The sequence below is a fragment of the Condylostylus longicornis genome, unplaced genomic scaffold, assembly GCF_029603195.1.
Source record: "Condylostylus longicornis isolate FDR11 unplaced genomic scaffold, ASM2960319v2 ptg000077l, whole genome shotgun sequence".
Taxonomy (NCBI): Eukaryota; Metazoa; Arthropoda; class Insecta; order Diptera; family Dolichopodidae; genus Condylostylus; species Condylostylus longicornis.
In genome coordinates, this window is record NW_026578045.1 from 1,134,704 (window position 1) to 1,150,758 (window position 16,055).

At 24.3% G+C, this 16,055-nt stretch overlaps 1 protein-coding gene across 2 annotated transcripts in view; it reads right to left on the reverse strand.

Annotated features, from left to right (window-relative positions):
• The window catches only part of LOC129612790 (protein still life, isoforms C/SIF type 2), a 279,580-nt gene that overhangs the window by 10,937 nt on the left and 252,588 nt on the right, over positions 1–16,055 (reverse strand). The window contains exons 13-21 of one of the 2 annotated variants that reach the window (XM_055526563.1): positions 12,305–12,499; positions 8,759–8,867; positions 6,855–7,034; positions 5,989–6,126; positions 5,757–5,914; positions 5,240–5,605; positions 4,996–5,170; positions 4,722–4,866; positions 4,387–4,490 (exon numbers count right to left, since the gene is read on the reverse strand). In XM_055526563.1, the coding sequence (XP_055382538.1) occupies positions 4,387–4,490; positions 4,722–4,866; positions 4,996–5,170; positions 5,240–5,605; positions 5,757–5,914; positions 5,989–6,126; positions 6,855–7,034; positions 8,759–8,867; positions 12,305–12,499 (1,570 nt within the window). Of the gene's footprint in view, positions 1–1,057; positions 4,491–4,721; positions 4,867–4,995; positions 5,171–5,239; positions 5,606–5,756; positions 5,915–5,988; positions 6,127–6,854; positions 7,035–8,758; positions 8,868–12,304; positions 12,500–16,055 lie in introns of those variants that run through there. The other variant, XM_055526562.1, reaches the window with a different exon arrangement.

The following is a 16,055-nucleotide window of genomic DNA, read 5'->3' on the forward strand; positions in this document are numbered from 1 at the left end:
TTTCATATATCGTTTGTTTTACTTATCGTTCTTATATATTAAATAAATTTCGTTTTAAATTAAATTCATCTGGTTATTTTATTCGTTATAATTTTGGTTTAGAAACGTCCATTTTTATTTATAATTTATTTATTTATTTTTTAATTTTTAGAAAAATAGTATGTTAAGGTTTATATTTTGCTTTAATTTATTTTCGAAAGATTTCGAAATACATAATATTTCAATTGGTGAAAATGATGTTTGTTGGCGGGAATGAGTTTTTTTTGTTGATTTAAGATGGTTTTCTGTTTTGTGTTTTTTTTGGTATATTATTTTAATTTTAATGATAAAGAAGCCTGTATGTTTGTTTTAATTTTTGTTTTTGGTTTATATTTAATATGGAGATATTGTTTTCAAGATTGGAATTATTTGTTTTATTATATATAGATATAATAGAAATTTTAAGGAACAATTTTAATTTATATTATGTAAATAATTAAAGTAATTTCTTTTTTTGTTTTGTATTATAATTTCATTGAAATGTTGAAAGTTTTCAATACATATATGTAGGTACATTATAATATTTTTTATAATATGTAGGAATTTGAAAAATATATAATTATATTGTTTAAAGCTATAAAAATAAAATTTTATGATTTTTAATTGTAAAATGGGTTTTTTAAGTTATGAAAATTATGAGATAAAAATAATGAATTTTGTAATTCTTTCAATTTCTTATGTAGAATTTCATATTAGATAAAATAATTTATAGCTCTTTTTGAAATTATAAGTATTATATTTTTATTTCAAAGTAAATGAATTAGAAGAAATGATAAACTCATTTAAATTATTCACAAATTGTTAATATTTTGTTATAAAAATATTATTGAACAATATTTTGAATTTTTTGTTTTGCTTCATAAAATTGTTCATAAGTAAGAAAAGTTTTATGTTTATAATTTGTATTTATATTTTAAATAAATTTAATTTATTACACATAATAATTATTAATGTTTCTTGTATTAAAATTAACCTCTATATAAAATAACCCTTTTTTTGGTTTTTTTGAATTCTTCTAATTTTACTCAAATTTAATATATTCTATGAATATAAAAAAATTAACATGTATAAGTACATATTATCTTAAAAATTTGTTATATAAATCGGTTTTGATTGTTTTAAGAAACCTACTTATGAACGATAAGTTTTGTTTTGTATAATAAAAAAAAAACGAAAGCAGAAAGAAAAACAATTATTTGATATATAAATAGGAAAAATATATAAAAAGTTTGGTATTGTCTTAAAAAAAAAATTAGTATTAAAATTGTTATAACTGTTATACACATAATTAGAAAACTGTTATACATATAATTAGAAAACTGTTATACAAATTGTATATAAAAATAATTACTATGAGTTCTTTTTTATATTCAAATTTTCGTATTTCGCTTCGATAATTTTTCGTTAAGTTAATAAATTTTATGCTTTGGCTAAATATTAATCAACGCATTCCGTTTTGTAGTATTACAGTAAACGAAAAATGAAAAAATAAAGTTGAAGATAAAATATGCATTCTTTTTGTTTTTTTTTTCTTTTGATTTTTATAAAAAATATATATTTATTTTTTAGAAATTTATTTAGGCGCGAGAATTTTATGATATAATGGGGATATGAATTTTAAAAGAAAAGTCGATACGTTTTCGATGTTTTATAATAATATAAGTTGTGAGATTTAGGAAATATAGATATCGATTGAATCAACTTTAACAATCACTTTAATTTCATATTTGTATGTGCAAGGGAATTTTACGTGCGTTTGGGTAACGTTTAAGATAACAACGATTATTAAAAAAAAAAAAATAAACACTAAACTCAAACTGTCGGAATAAAACTCTTAGCAAACTGTAAGCGTTTCTTTTTTGTTTTAATGTTATCTTTTGGTGGTTGAGAGTGATAACGGTTCTTTTTTTAAATTTTGAAAGCATCGTATTTGTGATATTTTTTAGTAGTGTTGTGTTTAATATGGCTTTTTTTTAAATTCTTAATTAGTTTTGAATATTGTGTAAAATATTTTAGGTGTGCAGGAAGATTTTATTTTAGAGAGCGTATGTGTACGTGCATATTGCGATTCATTTTTTGAAAGTGGATCAAGAGAGTGGTCACAGAGTTTGGAGTGGTGAACTTGATTGAAAAGATTAAAATTTAAATGGGATTTCAATGAAGTTTTTTGTAACTTTATCGAATATCATTTAAATAGATGGATATGTTCATGAAAATATTTTATTTTGAGTGTTTCAAGGACCCTAAGGGTTTACAAAGCGGAAGTAAAACTAAAGACTTAGAAATGAAGATTAAAATTTTAACAATGTATTTCATAAAAATCATGACAGTCAATACAACCACCACTTGGACGTCTTTGGTGACCACCACCGCCATGACCACTAGCACATGTCCCGTTACCACCGCCACCACCCATATCAAATGAACCAGTTTCAAAACTCTCAGCCGATGAATTTGATAATCCGCGTGGTACTTTTCTCCGCGTACGACTTTGTCGTACGCGGGCTCTCTGCTAGGAGGGTTTGCGTTGATAAAGACATTCAACGCATGCTTGATTTTCCATAGCACGATGTATAGTATCAGTACAACGTGATCCAGACGATTCATAACCGCCCATTGCACTATGATAACTTGCGAATGGATTTTCAGCTGACTTAGAACGGATAGGTCCGACTTGTTGTTGTTGTTCGAATGTATTAATTGTATAAATACGTTCCGGTGAAATACCATAACGATAGCAGGAACTGCTTGTTGTACTTTCGCGTGAGGTAGAACGTTCAAGTGATTTACTTAAACGTTGTTTACCATTATCATTACTTCCGTTAATATGATGTGAGCTACCAGATCCAGTACGTATTGCAACATAATGATCACTTGACGTACGATTATCATATATAGGATAATAGTGATAATATGGTTCGATGCTACTACTTACAGTAATTTTTTGTGTATCAATATTACCATGAGCGCTAGCGCTACGTTTTCTACCATTACGTTCAGGTGAACGGGATTCAAAGCTACCGCGAGGGCTACAACGCAGTGGACAATGATGAGCTTCAAGAATTTGATTATCGTAGTAATTACGATTATCAAAACTGCTACGTGGCGAAAGGTGTCTACTACATTGACCACTACGATCTGGTGATAAATGTTCAATACTACTCCGGGGGGATAAGTGCGGTGAACTACGTGATTCAATGCTACATTCATGAGAGGATAAAGAAGGTGCGTGCAATTGTTTCTTTAAACAACTTCGATCTGGTGAACGACCTTTATGTGGGCTTGAAGATGGTTTCAAAATGCTAACGGATTGATTAATAATATTACAAGGACTTTGGCTACGTTTTAGTATACCCGAACCACTTTCGGATTGCCGGCGTGGACTTGGAGTACGTCTACCAGCTGATAAACGATCTTGTGAACTATCGCGACTTAAACTTAAACGTTGATGTTGTTTACCTTGATCTATACTAGCACGAGGAGATTTTACTTTAATTATTCTTATTGGACTACTACCTTGAGATTTCGAACGATCAGGAGATACATAAATACTTTGGCGAGGTGATTTAGTCCCTTTCTTATTATTACTACCATTACTACCATTACTAGATTTACTTGACTTATCACTAGATGATTTTGATTTAAATACTTTATCAACTTTTTTATCAATCACTATTGGTGGACTACTACGTGATATAATATGATGTCCACCTTCTTCAGAATCTTCTGATTTTTCTGTACAAGTACCTGAAGCAGAGCCGATACCACGATCGCTGCTAGTATCGCTATCCATAGTTGTATTAATTACACCACCACTACGAGGTGGTGATGAAATTTCTGCAACTATTGTAGTTTGGCAAGCAGCAACTGTGCTTTCAACTACAGTTTCAGGTTCTGGTGATAAACTTGAATCCATTACTTGTTGGTTTGGTGATTCTTCACCATTAGCTATTTTTAAATCATGTAACTCTTGTGATTCTAAAGTTTTTTGTCTTAAATCTGCCATATATTCGGCAATATCAACGGTTTCAGTTAAATTTTCTCTTTCTAAATCACTTAATTGTTTATCCATAAAACGATTTGATTGCTCTTCATCACCATTTTTAACTAATTTAACTGTATTATTACTAAGTTCATCTTCTGCTTGACTAAATATTTCAATTATTTGAATATCTTGTGTTGGTGACTGTTTAGGTGATTTTATAATTCGACTACCATTATCACTACTACCATTTATATTATTATTAATATGATTATTATTGTTATTATTATATTGACTATGACTACATGTACTGCTATGTTTAGTTGCTGTTGAAGTTAATATTGAAGGTGATGATCTTTGCTTACCTAAATCTTTCATTAAAACTGGTTGATAAGTTGATGGTGGATGAGATGATTGTATCAATCGCGCCTGGCTACCAGTACTTCCAACTGATAATGTTGATGTTGTGCTACAAATTCAATAATTTTTTTTTCCAACAAACATTATTGTTAGGTTGATTTTAATAAAACACAATCCGGAACAAATTAGTGAAGCAAAGTAATTGAATAGTTATTGATATTAGTAATTGTTACATAAAATGCATGATCGTTAGCGTACAAAAAAAACAAAAGATAATAGTTTAATAAGTATGATAATTTTTCCAGGTTAGGAGTGAAATTTAAACCAGATTGACAGTTACCTTAATGTTAAGTGATTTGGTGTTTTCCCTAAAGTTGCTTTAGTTTTAATAGTACCATGTTGTGAATCTTCCTCACCTTCCGATTTTGTACCAGGATCCGAACGATCTTGTTGTTCAATAACATGAATATGTTTTGGCGGAGCATCTATTTAACAAAAAAGAAATCATTTTTATAAATTTTATTTAAAAAATTGTTAAAATTGTAATAAAGTTTAATTGTTATTTGTAAATGATTGAAAGAACTAAGTATAACCAGGAGGAAAAAAGCAATTACCAGCAGCATCACCAACAGTTTTACTTCTACTTCTAAATGTAGTAGTTTGAGGAACATCATCAGCTTCTTGACTTCCTGATAGATTGTCATAATCGATATTACCAGCTGAATGTCTTTGAGAACCAGATTTTTTCTTTGTTTTACCCAATGTTTGAGACCCTTGTATAATTGTAATCTTGAATAAAATACAATATAAAATTAATAAAATTGAAAAACTTTTAAATATAAATAAATTTTTAAATACCTGTTGTTTAGGTCGCTCTAATGTTTGTGAATTACCAGAACCCGAACTTTGTGTACCCATACCTGATACCGAACTTACACTACCACCAAATGATTTCATTGGAATTGACATATTTCTAACACTTTCACGTATTATTTGACGTATCGTTTTTAAGAATGCATTACGAAAATCAGCTGTACTATTTGATAATACATAAACTTTTTCAGAACGACGTTGTAATTGTGAACGTAAATGTATCAATTCCCATAGAAAATGTGAATCCATATCTTTAGCTGATGATGCACGAACTTGAACTTCAGTAACTGGTATTAAAACTTGATAACGTATTATTTCAACTTCATTTGGAGCGTTTTTACTCGATACGCCCTAAAACATATATCAAAATATGAACAATTAGCAAAAAAAAAAAATTTCACTTATTCAGCAACATTCTTTTAATTGCTGAATATATCAAATCACAAGATAGTTTGAATTCAATTCAAAAATTCCACCAACTATTATTAAAATTTTAAATTACCATTAATTTTTTCTTTTGTCTTAAACGTTCTTTACAAAGGAACACAACCGCTGATTTAAATACAAAGCACATTGCATGTAATTCTAAACCTTTTTTGATTTTACCCAAGAAATCTGATATATTTAACCACTCAACACCACCATAATATAAAAGATCACCTTTAGAAAAAAATTACAATAATAATTATGTTAATATTAATAGATTTTTGTAATGATATTATAATTTTATTTACCTGGACTAAGATCAATAGGTTGTTTACATGATTTTTGATGTTGTCGGAATAAATGATCAAATATAGCACCATATTCTTCATGAATTCGTTGCATTTCATTAATATGTTCAGCTACCTTTTCCATACCTTTTAGGGCTTCTAAAATTTTTTACAATTATAAAAATATTGTTTAATATTATTCTATAAAATAAAATAATAAGTGAAAAATCACTGATTATACCTGTACGAACGTATGTTCGAAGGGTATACTAAATTTGCCTTACCGTTTGTAACGCTAAGAAATAACTGTGTTAGATATAGACTCAAGTGTATGTTTTTGATCAGCGTCAAATTCTGAGTTGATTTAGCTTTGTCTGTCCGTCCGTCCGTCCGTCCGTCCGTCCGTCCGAACGATAACTCAAAAACTAATTGAGCCAAGTTCACCAAATTTTCACAGATGATTTATTGTAGTAATTGCCAGAACCCTATTTAAATTGGACGTGATCGGGGTACCGGTTCGGGTAGCTGCCATACAACTTCAATAGTAGTTTGGCACAACCGGAATTTGGAAAAACACATAGTACTGAAATTTTGCATAAATTAATATGGTAATACGGCAACTTTAAGTCATAGTCTGCCCCATATTTAGTTATGGCACATTAGTTATTCGCACATAGGATAACAAATTCGTACGGGTATCACAGAGTTGACAAGGTCAACTCTATTTTTTTCTCGTTTTAATTAAAAAATAAGACGATTTCAAAAAATTATTGGGAAATTCGTTTGTCTTAGCTAAATTGAATTTTAAAACCCTGTTACGGCATAATAATTTCTCCAAATTTTTTGAGTTATTAATAAAATCACAAAAAAAAATAACGTATACTTGCCTACTAAATGCAAATGTTCTTCAGCACGAGAATCAGTTAAATTTCTCAATTGCTGTAGTAATAACGGATATTTTAGTATCCTTTGAATTGGTTTTATCAAATATGATTCCAATGTACAACTATGCTGTTGTTTCGGATTTCTAGCTGCTAGAAATTCTTGTAATGCCTGATTACCTTCATCTACAATTAAAAAAAATTTCAATTTTTTTTTAATTATTTAATGAAATATTGTAATTAAATTTAAATTAATGAAATGATCTCTAACATTAAAATTCCAAGAATAAGAGTATTAATACATAATTCAGCTTAAGAGGTTTAATTGCTGAATTATGTATTTATATAAAATTATTAAAAATTTGAAACTTTCTTTTTCAGAATTCAAACAAGTTTTATAATTTTGTTCAAATTTGGCTTAATCGATTTCATTTATTTATCGGAAATATTCAAAATTTACTTCATATTTGGATGAGCATATGTTTTTGAATGAATATCTATGGTTTAATAATTGAATGGGTTAAAAAAATTAAAGAGCAATGAGTACATCATAATTATACGAATGTAAAAACATTCTTTTCATCTGCTCTAACATATTTGTTTTAATAATTTTTTATTATTTAGTAGTATTACTTTCAATTATTTTATGAAATTTGGGAAAATATGAAAATTATTAATTAAGGTACAAAATTAGAAACAGGAATGGGGTAAGGAAATTCACAAAAAAAAATATTATTTTAATATTTAATTAAAAAACCAAAAAAACACGTATATGCTGCTATGCACATAAATTATATTTAATTCAAAGTTTACAATTTTTGGTTATACAAATTCTTGTGTAATTTTGATTTTAGCACAATTTATTCGCTCTTATACACGTGTAAGCAATTTTATATAAAAATGAATTTAAAGTATTTTACATAATATACGAGTATAGAAAAAATTCAAGGATTCACTTTTAAATATTATTGAAACAATTAACATAAAAAAGGAAAAATTAAAAAAAAATTAAATTATTCTTACTCTTGTAATGCACATTTCTTGGTAATTCCAAAAATAAATTAATAATGCTTATAAATTTTTGTTCTTTTAATTTTAATATTAATTTCAAAATTATCCTGAATATTCAAATTTGGCACGCAATACATATAATTATAATTATACATGTGTAGACATACATAAATCAAAAGTATATCAAATTTTAAAATTTTTAAAATATTTTTTAGTTTTCTTTTAAAATATTTTTAAATTTGGAATATTTTAATTATTCGATTCTTCTTTAGAAAAGAATGTTAAAAAAATGTTAAAATTAATTTAATAAACGCCTGTATTTGATAATGTTAAATATAAAATATTCTTTGGCATGAGGACCAATGAAATTTCTCAATTGAGAATTTAAAATTTTCACATGTACATAATTTGAATTATTATAAAAATGTTAAAATAGTATTTATTAATTAAATTAAAATAATAATTTTATTTAATTTTGAAAAAGAAAGACAATATAAGGATTTATCTTTAATTTAAAGAAAATTAATGAAATTCGGATTGTGTGCATATGATACATACCTATACAAAAATTAAATTTTAAAATAAATTACAAATTTATATTAAAAATTCTAAAATTTTTTGTATTTTGTATTCTAAGAATTGTGTAATAAATTTTTTTATTAATTATTTGTAATATGATCAAGGAGATGATTGTATTGTGCTAACGCAAGAAATAATAATTGTTGTATAACACAATTCTTGTATGGTATGATAAACATGTATGATTAGAATAGTATGATTGTTCTTTTTTTATGTTATAATCATAGGTTTTTTTAAGCTTATTTCCGATTTTAAATTATTCTTATTCTAATTATTTTTAAATATCTATTATTAAAATAATTATTTTAAAAATTACTTACTTGGATGTAAAACTTTTTGTGCTTTACTATGACTAGCACAAAATGATGAATATAATTTAAAATGATTAACATAATACAGAAAAGCAGATCCGATAGCAAAAAGGACATTCTGAAAATAAAAAATACAAAACAAATAAGAAAAATGAAAAATCCAATTTAAATTTTATAGAAATTTTTTAATTTTTGAAAGAATACATTTAATTGCTATTGTTAATAATTTCAAAATTTTATTAGTAAGTACTAGGAAATACAACAAACTATATTGTATCATAGTATTGTTTAACAATTTTAAGTCCTAATAATAAATAACATCAAGATAAATAAATGTCGCTTACAATCAGATGCGTCATTCCGTCAGAAATTTGGTCAGTTTCCTAAAACTTAAAATTTGAAGCTTATTAAACTGCAATTTTTGTTTTAAATTATGGGCATTATTTCAGTTCATAGGCAAATTTCTGTACCGTAATTGATATATTTCGCTTTCAACTGGTTGTTATGCAACCTACTACTTTTCGAAAGTATAATATAATTTAAAATTTGTTATATGTTTCTTTATTCGTCCACAATATTTCATAAAAATATGAACTTAGATTAGAACTCGCGTATTTAATGTTGAATCGAAATTTTCCAAAATGTTCTTAAATGTTGCAACAATTTAATTTTCCTAATGTATACAATTTTTTTTAAATTTTTCTCGAAATTGCTCAAAATTAATTATTTTAATGGCATTTAATTTTAGTAACACATTCTTCTAAGAATTTATTACTTCGTATACATATACATAATATAATTATATAAAATTTTTTATATTCTTATTAATAATGACGAACAATAAAATTAATAATTCTTAAAAATAAATTCATTTTAAGTCATAAAAATAAAAATAAAGGTAAAAATTTTTTATTTTTCTATTAAATTATAAATTGGAAAAAAATTGGAAAAGTTAAACTTTTCTTTGGAAATTTGTCAGAAATTTTCTTTTTCTTTTTTGTTTTTATTTTTAATTTTATTAAATTAGAAAAAGATTTTTATTAGATCAATTTTTCATTTTCAATCAAAAGAGTAAAATAAAAAATAATTTTTTCAATATTAATTTCATAATTTTTATGGTGGAAGAAAAGAGAAAGGAAGAACAAAAATTGAAAATTTGAAGCAGAGCAAAAAAAAAAATTATATTTTTTTTAAGTATGGTAGAAGTTTTTGTTCTTGATTTCTCAATGAAAATTTTGATAATGCTTAATTTTCAACGATGAATTTAATATATACAGGCACCTTTTAAAAAAGACTACTGTCACTCATATGATAAAGTTGAAAATTGCATATTTCGAATTCTCACGAAAAATTATGTTTGGAGGAAATTTGATTTTTTCATTACAATTGGCAGTTTGTGCCCATAATGTCTATAATTTGAATTCAACTTAGAAGAGAAAAATTTACATTAATTTTCTTTCACTTTTGTTAATTATTTTGTTTTTGTCCTTTAAGTTATCCGAAGCATGCAAAATTTTGCTGAATTATTGCTCTGAAAACGGAAAATTCAAACACAGAAAATTCAATATTTCGATTTCGTACTAATCTCACTTATCCAATTTTCATTAAGACTGTAGTTCGTAATAAGTATGGTAAATCAATAGGTAACAGTTAAAATGATTTTTATTAGTGATATTCGGAACTTTATTCTCATTAAATATTTCCAGTTTCGTACTCTTGAAGAATTGTTGGAATTTTTAAGCGCGTGACAATTGCGGTTTTCGTTTGAAAAATTGTGCAATTTTGGAGTGCACACAGCATTTCTTACGTGCTATAACTCGGGCTCGTTCTTCGACATATTTTTTACAATATTTAATCAAATAAAATTATACGATGAAAATTCAATTTAAATTAAATCAATTTATTTATTTTTTTCCTCTCTTTAATAATTACAACAATAAAAAACTTCATATATCCATTTTTTTTACCCATTTTATCAAGGACATTAAATAAATATTTTCCTGTTCATTTATATTTTATTCAATAAAATTAAATGAAATTTTTCATGAAAAATTGAAATATTCGAATGAAAAACGATTTATTTACCACCTTATTTCAATTTTTATAAAATTTTACATTTTTCTTTTTTGGCAACAATTTGTGATTAATAAAAAAAAAATTGCATTCAATTTATTGTTGAAAAAATATTAATGTGTATATATATAGGTGCTATATATAGGTAAAATACTTCATCTTTTTAAATTTCTCACTTCAAATAAGTCAGATAGAAATAGAATAGCAAATTGATAAAGAAAGAAAAAAAAAATTAAATAAATTGAAATAAAATCTGAATTTATACCATTTTTATCCTTTTTTTGCAATTTTTTACTTTTCATTTTTTTTTTTCTTTTTGAGAAAAAAAATCCTTAAGTTCATACTTTTCAATTTAAATTTGACGAATTTTTTGTCATTTTTTTTTATTATTATTGTTGTTGTTATTATTTTCTTTAATAAATAGTTATATAAAATTTTTTATGATATAAAAGATGATTTTAAAGGAACAAATAATAAGAAATCCAGAATAAATACAGACTGAAAATCAAATGAATATTGATAACAAGTGACAGACATGAATAGTATAAAAGTTCTGTTAATAATTCAAGCTAAATATACGTGTAGCAATTTCCAGAAATAGTAAAATTTGAAAGAATTCCGAAATAGGAATTTGGGTAAACAAATATCTGTTTGGGTATCTAATTAATAGAAAACACTTGTTTTCTTGTCGGAAATCAAAAATATTTTAAAATTTGTCAATCGTTCTAATGCTTAATGCTTCTATTCCTACATATTTCAGTAATTGGAATTGCTAATTTAATTAAATTATATAAATTGTGTGAAAATTTGATATTAAAATACAATTTGGATGGTTAGATATGCTATCTGAGGTTTACCCTAATGACGCATTTATGTGCAGGTATTATGATTGCATATTCATGTTCATAATACTTTTTTTTTGGAAATTTACAAAAACGGAATGAAAAATTTATAATAACTTTTGACATTTTGGTAGTTTTTGTATATTCGTAGGTGAAAAATGTATACCTACACCTTACAATGTAATGCAAGAAAAAGTATAAAAATGATTAAAAATAGAAAAAATAAAAATATAAATTTTAAATTGAAAAATATAAAATTTATTTTATTATACAAAAAAAAATATTTGTATAAAGAAAAATATATTTTAAGGTGGAGCAGAAAAAAAACGCGATATACCATTAATATTGCATTATTAAAAATTTAAGTATGAGTATAAGAAGTATGAAAAGCAACGTTCAACGAACAACGCTCACACCACAGAAAAATTCAGATTCAAAATTTTCTTAAGACTTTTGTATTCAAATACACGATTTTTGAATTGATTTGGCGTATTGAGTTTGCTAAAGTAACAAGTACACCCTTTAATAATTCATGTGGTGACTTTTACTTAACAATAGTGGTTATATTCTTTCAAATACAATAAAAAGTTTCAGTAAAATGTTTAAAAATATATATATTTCATTTTTATATTATTCTTACCTTAAATTGACTTGAATGTTCAAATTTATGAAAATCAGGTTCTAATTCAAGTGCTTCTTCCAAATTTTGTAAGAATTGCCTTTGGAATGTGAAAATTTCCTGTATATTACCAAATAAAGCTGTAATTTCTGCATTTGATAGGAATGTCTCACGTTTTAATGGTTCTAAATAATGTTCCATGACATTATTTAAATGCTAAAAAACAAAACAATGAAAAAGAGTTGAAAATTAATTTTTTTTTTTTTCAAATCAATATAAATATATTTTTTTGTAATTTATAATCATAATAAATTGTAATTTACTGAAGAGAAATTTAATATAGGGGTTTCCATATATTTCGAATTAAATTAAACTACAAGAAGATTTTTCATAAATTAGAGAAAAATTCGAGTTTAATATACAGACAATTCAAAGCAAAGCTACCAAGTGTATAAGAAAGTTTCGCTAAGTAAAAATTTAATCCTTTATGATCCCTACCATGTGGTGGGTAATATCCAATACTCTAATACTATATTAGAGCAATTGTGTTGAAATATTGTAGTTAATACCATTTAATAATAATAAATCGGTAATATTGCATACTTATGGGCACATTTCTTTTTCTTAATGTTCTTTCGTATAGTTTTCTCCTTTTCTTTTCTAAATTCTATTAACAAAAAACAAAAAAAAATAAATGAGAGGAAAGTCGAATTAACTTTTTTGTACAGATTAAGATTTAAATAATAATTTCCTTTTTTTTTAAAGAATAGAATTAAAAGAAAAATCAAGAAAGGAAGAAAAGAAAACTGACAGAAGTAACAAAGAAAATAAATAATCTTTTGTTTCGTTTTTTTCCTTTTTATTTTGTGTTTTCTCATTCTCTCTTTTTTTCTTTTACAAAATTTTAATGCTTGTTATTTTTAATTTTTTATGCAAATCTCTTATTATATTTTCGCAACATGAAAATGTTGCTGAAGAAAAGAGAAATACTCATTTATCAACAAAAAAAAATCTACTGAACAAAGTATTATAAAAATTATAATAATAATAAAAGAGAAGAAGAAGAGAGATAAAAAATAACAAACAGAAAACAAAATATAAAAGAATAAATGAGATGAAACCAAATTTAAGAAAATGGAGATGAATAGGTGGCCTTAAAGTAAGTATATGTAAACAATTAATTTTTGTATTATCATTCATTTGGTATTCAAGAAAATTTATGATATCAGGCGATCAAGACAAATATTTACATAAGTTTAAAAGGCAACCATTTTCTGGGTGCAATCTATGGACAGATAATTTTTAAAGAGTTTTCATTTGTGGGAATCAAGTATCTTTATACTTGTGTTTAACTGATTAAAGTATAACAACGAGTAGGTAATTTTTGTTTAAGCATAAAATTACGTTCTTGGAAAAATAAAATTATAATTGGTAAAATTATAAAATTATAGTGGTAATTTGTAATCTTAAATAAAATATTTGTTAGATATGAAATTTTCATAAAATAATTGATTTTTAAATGGTTGTTTTATGTGATTTTTTATAATAAGGCTAGTCTATACAAAGTAAAGATTATAAGGCTAGTCAGTACACAGTAAGGCTAATCGCTCACCTACAGTTAACGCAACGACTTAATAAAACTGAACCATGGCTCTAAATTTGAATAGAAGTTTTATCCTCCCAACTAGAGTAAGAAGAAGAAAATATAATACATGAACGTGACTCTTATAAAATAATTTAATTACAATAAATTCTTACATTTGAACAACAACAAAAAATTTAATGCGAACATTTTTTTTTGCTTGTCATCCTTAACATTCTTATATTGTTTGTTCTAAAATTTTTAATTTAATAGAAGAATTTTCCAGCTAAGGATCAGATTATTTATTTTATTTTTTTCTTTTTATATAATTTTTATATATTTTGCTATTCTTGAAATCTTTTTCTTCCCTTAATTTTTCATTTCGCAGTAGAATATTAGATATTATAGGGAAAAGTTTTATTTATATAATTATTTCATTATTAAAGTTTTCATTTTGAATCCTATTATATATGAAAAAAAAAATTTTAGGCCGTCTTCCTTTTCATTACTAAAAAATTTTACTATATATACATTAAATATATGTATTTTAAAATATTCTTAATAATATCCTTGAAAAGATTTATAGGAAAGTTGATGAAAAGTTTTCTTTCTTCCTTACTTTTTTGTTGTTGTTTTTGTTTTCTATAAGGTCTAGGATATTATTTTAATTTAATGTTGAGAAAAAAAAAACTTAAATGCAAAACTGTTATATTAAATTTTAAAGTTTTCAGTTTTAAACTTTTCATTCATTTTTTGTTTTTACTTTTCTTCAGAAAAAAAAAATTATTGACTAGGATTTTTCTCGGCTTTAACTTTAACTTAGAATAAACTTGAATAATTTAGAAGTAGATAGTAAAATTTACATAAAATTTTATTAAATTATTCTATTTTTATTTTCTCTTTTAGGTAACGGTTTTAGGTAACGGTTATGCAAGTTACTATATAAGTTTTAACTTTAAAAAAGAAAAATATTTCAAGTATTTAAAATTTTTAAGTACAACAAACTTTGAATAAATATCTTTTAATATAAAATTTAAAAATTAAATAAAATTAATAAAGAATAAATTGCCTTAAAGAATTTATTTAAAAAAAAAATTGATTTCGTTGTGTTTTTAATTGAAAAGTAGCAAATTTCTTAAAGATTCACTTTTTCTTAGTTATTGAGATTACGAGCTGAGATTCTTAACAAAATTTTTGATTATTTGTACTTGTAAATGAAATTTGAAGAAATTAACTCGATTTCATTTCAAATTTTAAAATATATTAAATTTTAGTATTAGCCATAAGGCTGAGTTTTAGTATTTGTCATAATAGCAAAGAAAATTTTCATTTATATTTGTCTCTGGTAAAAGTAGGACCAAAAATGAAAAATTGTAAATATTAGAAAAATTTTCAATAAATTCAAAATTGAAGTTTTTTTTTATTTTTTTTTTAATAAAACATAAGATTGTATATTTGATTATAGTAATAAAATATCAATTTCTGATATTAAATATTTTTTTCATATTGTTGAAATATCGTATATGAGACTTTTACTTCAGATTATTTATTTAACACACACACACCCCCAAAATATGTAAATTCGTATAAATTTTTCTATTATAAGAGCCTAAACATAAATAGATAGAATTTATTAGAAATAAATTTTTAATAAATAAAATCCAACTATCATTACCATAATATTCTTAAAAAGGATATTTTTTGAAGGGAGCGGGTAGGGAAAATAACTAATTTTCAATTTAATTTTTAGTTTTTATCTTTTATGAAATTTTGTAAATATTTGGACATTGTCAATATTTTCTTATTTTTTTTTTTGTTTCTAAAATTAAAAAGAAATTTAATATTGGGTTTCTAAAAATTCATTTCTTTTGAAAATCTAACTTTTAATTTTTAAATAAAATCTATATACAAAATAATATTTTCTATTTATATCTACACTGTAAAAAATTTCAAGTATTTTTAAACAAATATTTTAAGAATTTTTCATTAATATTTGTGGGAAAAATTCGTGTAAATATTAAAATTTTAAATATTTTATATTTAATTTAAAACATTTGTGTATTTAGTGTTCAATTTTATATTTTTTTTTTAATAATTTTTCCGAAATTTACTTAGAAAAAAATTACAATCACACAATATCGATTGAATATTCAACAAATTTTTTAATATTTTTTTTTGGTTATAATTTTG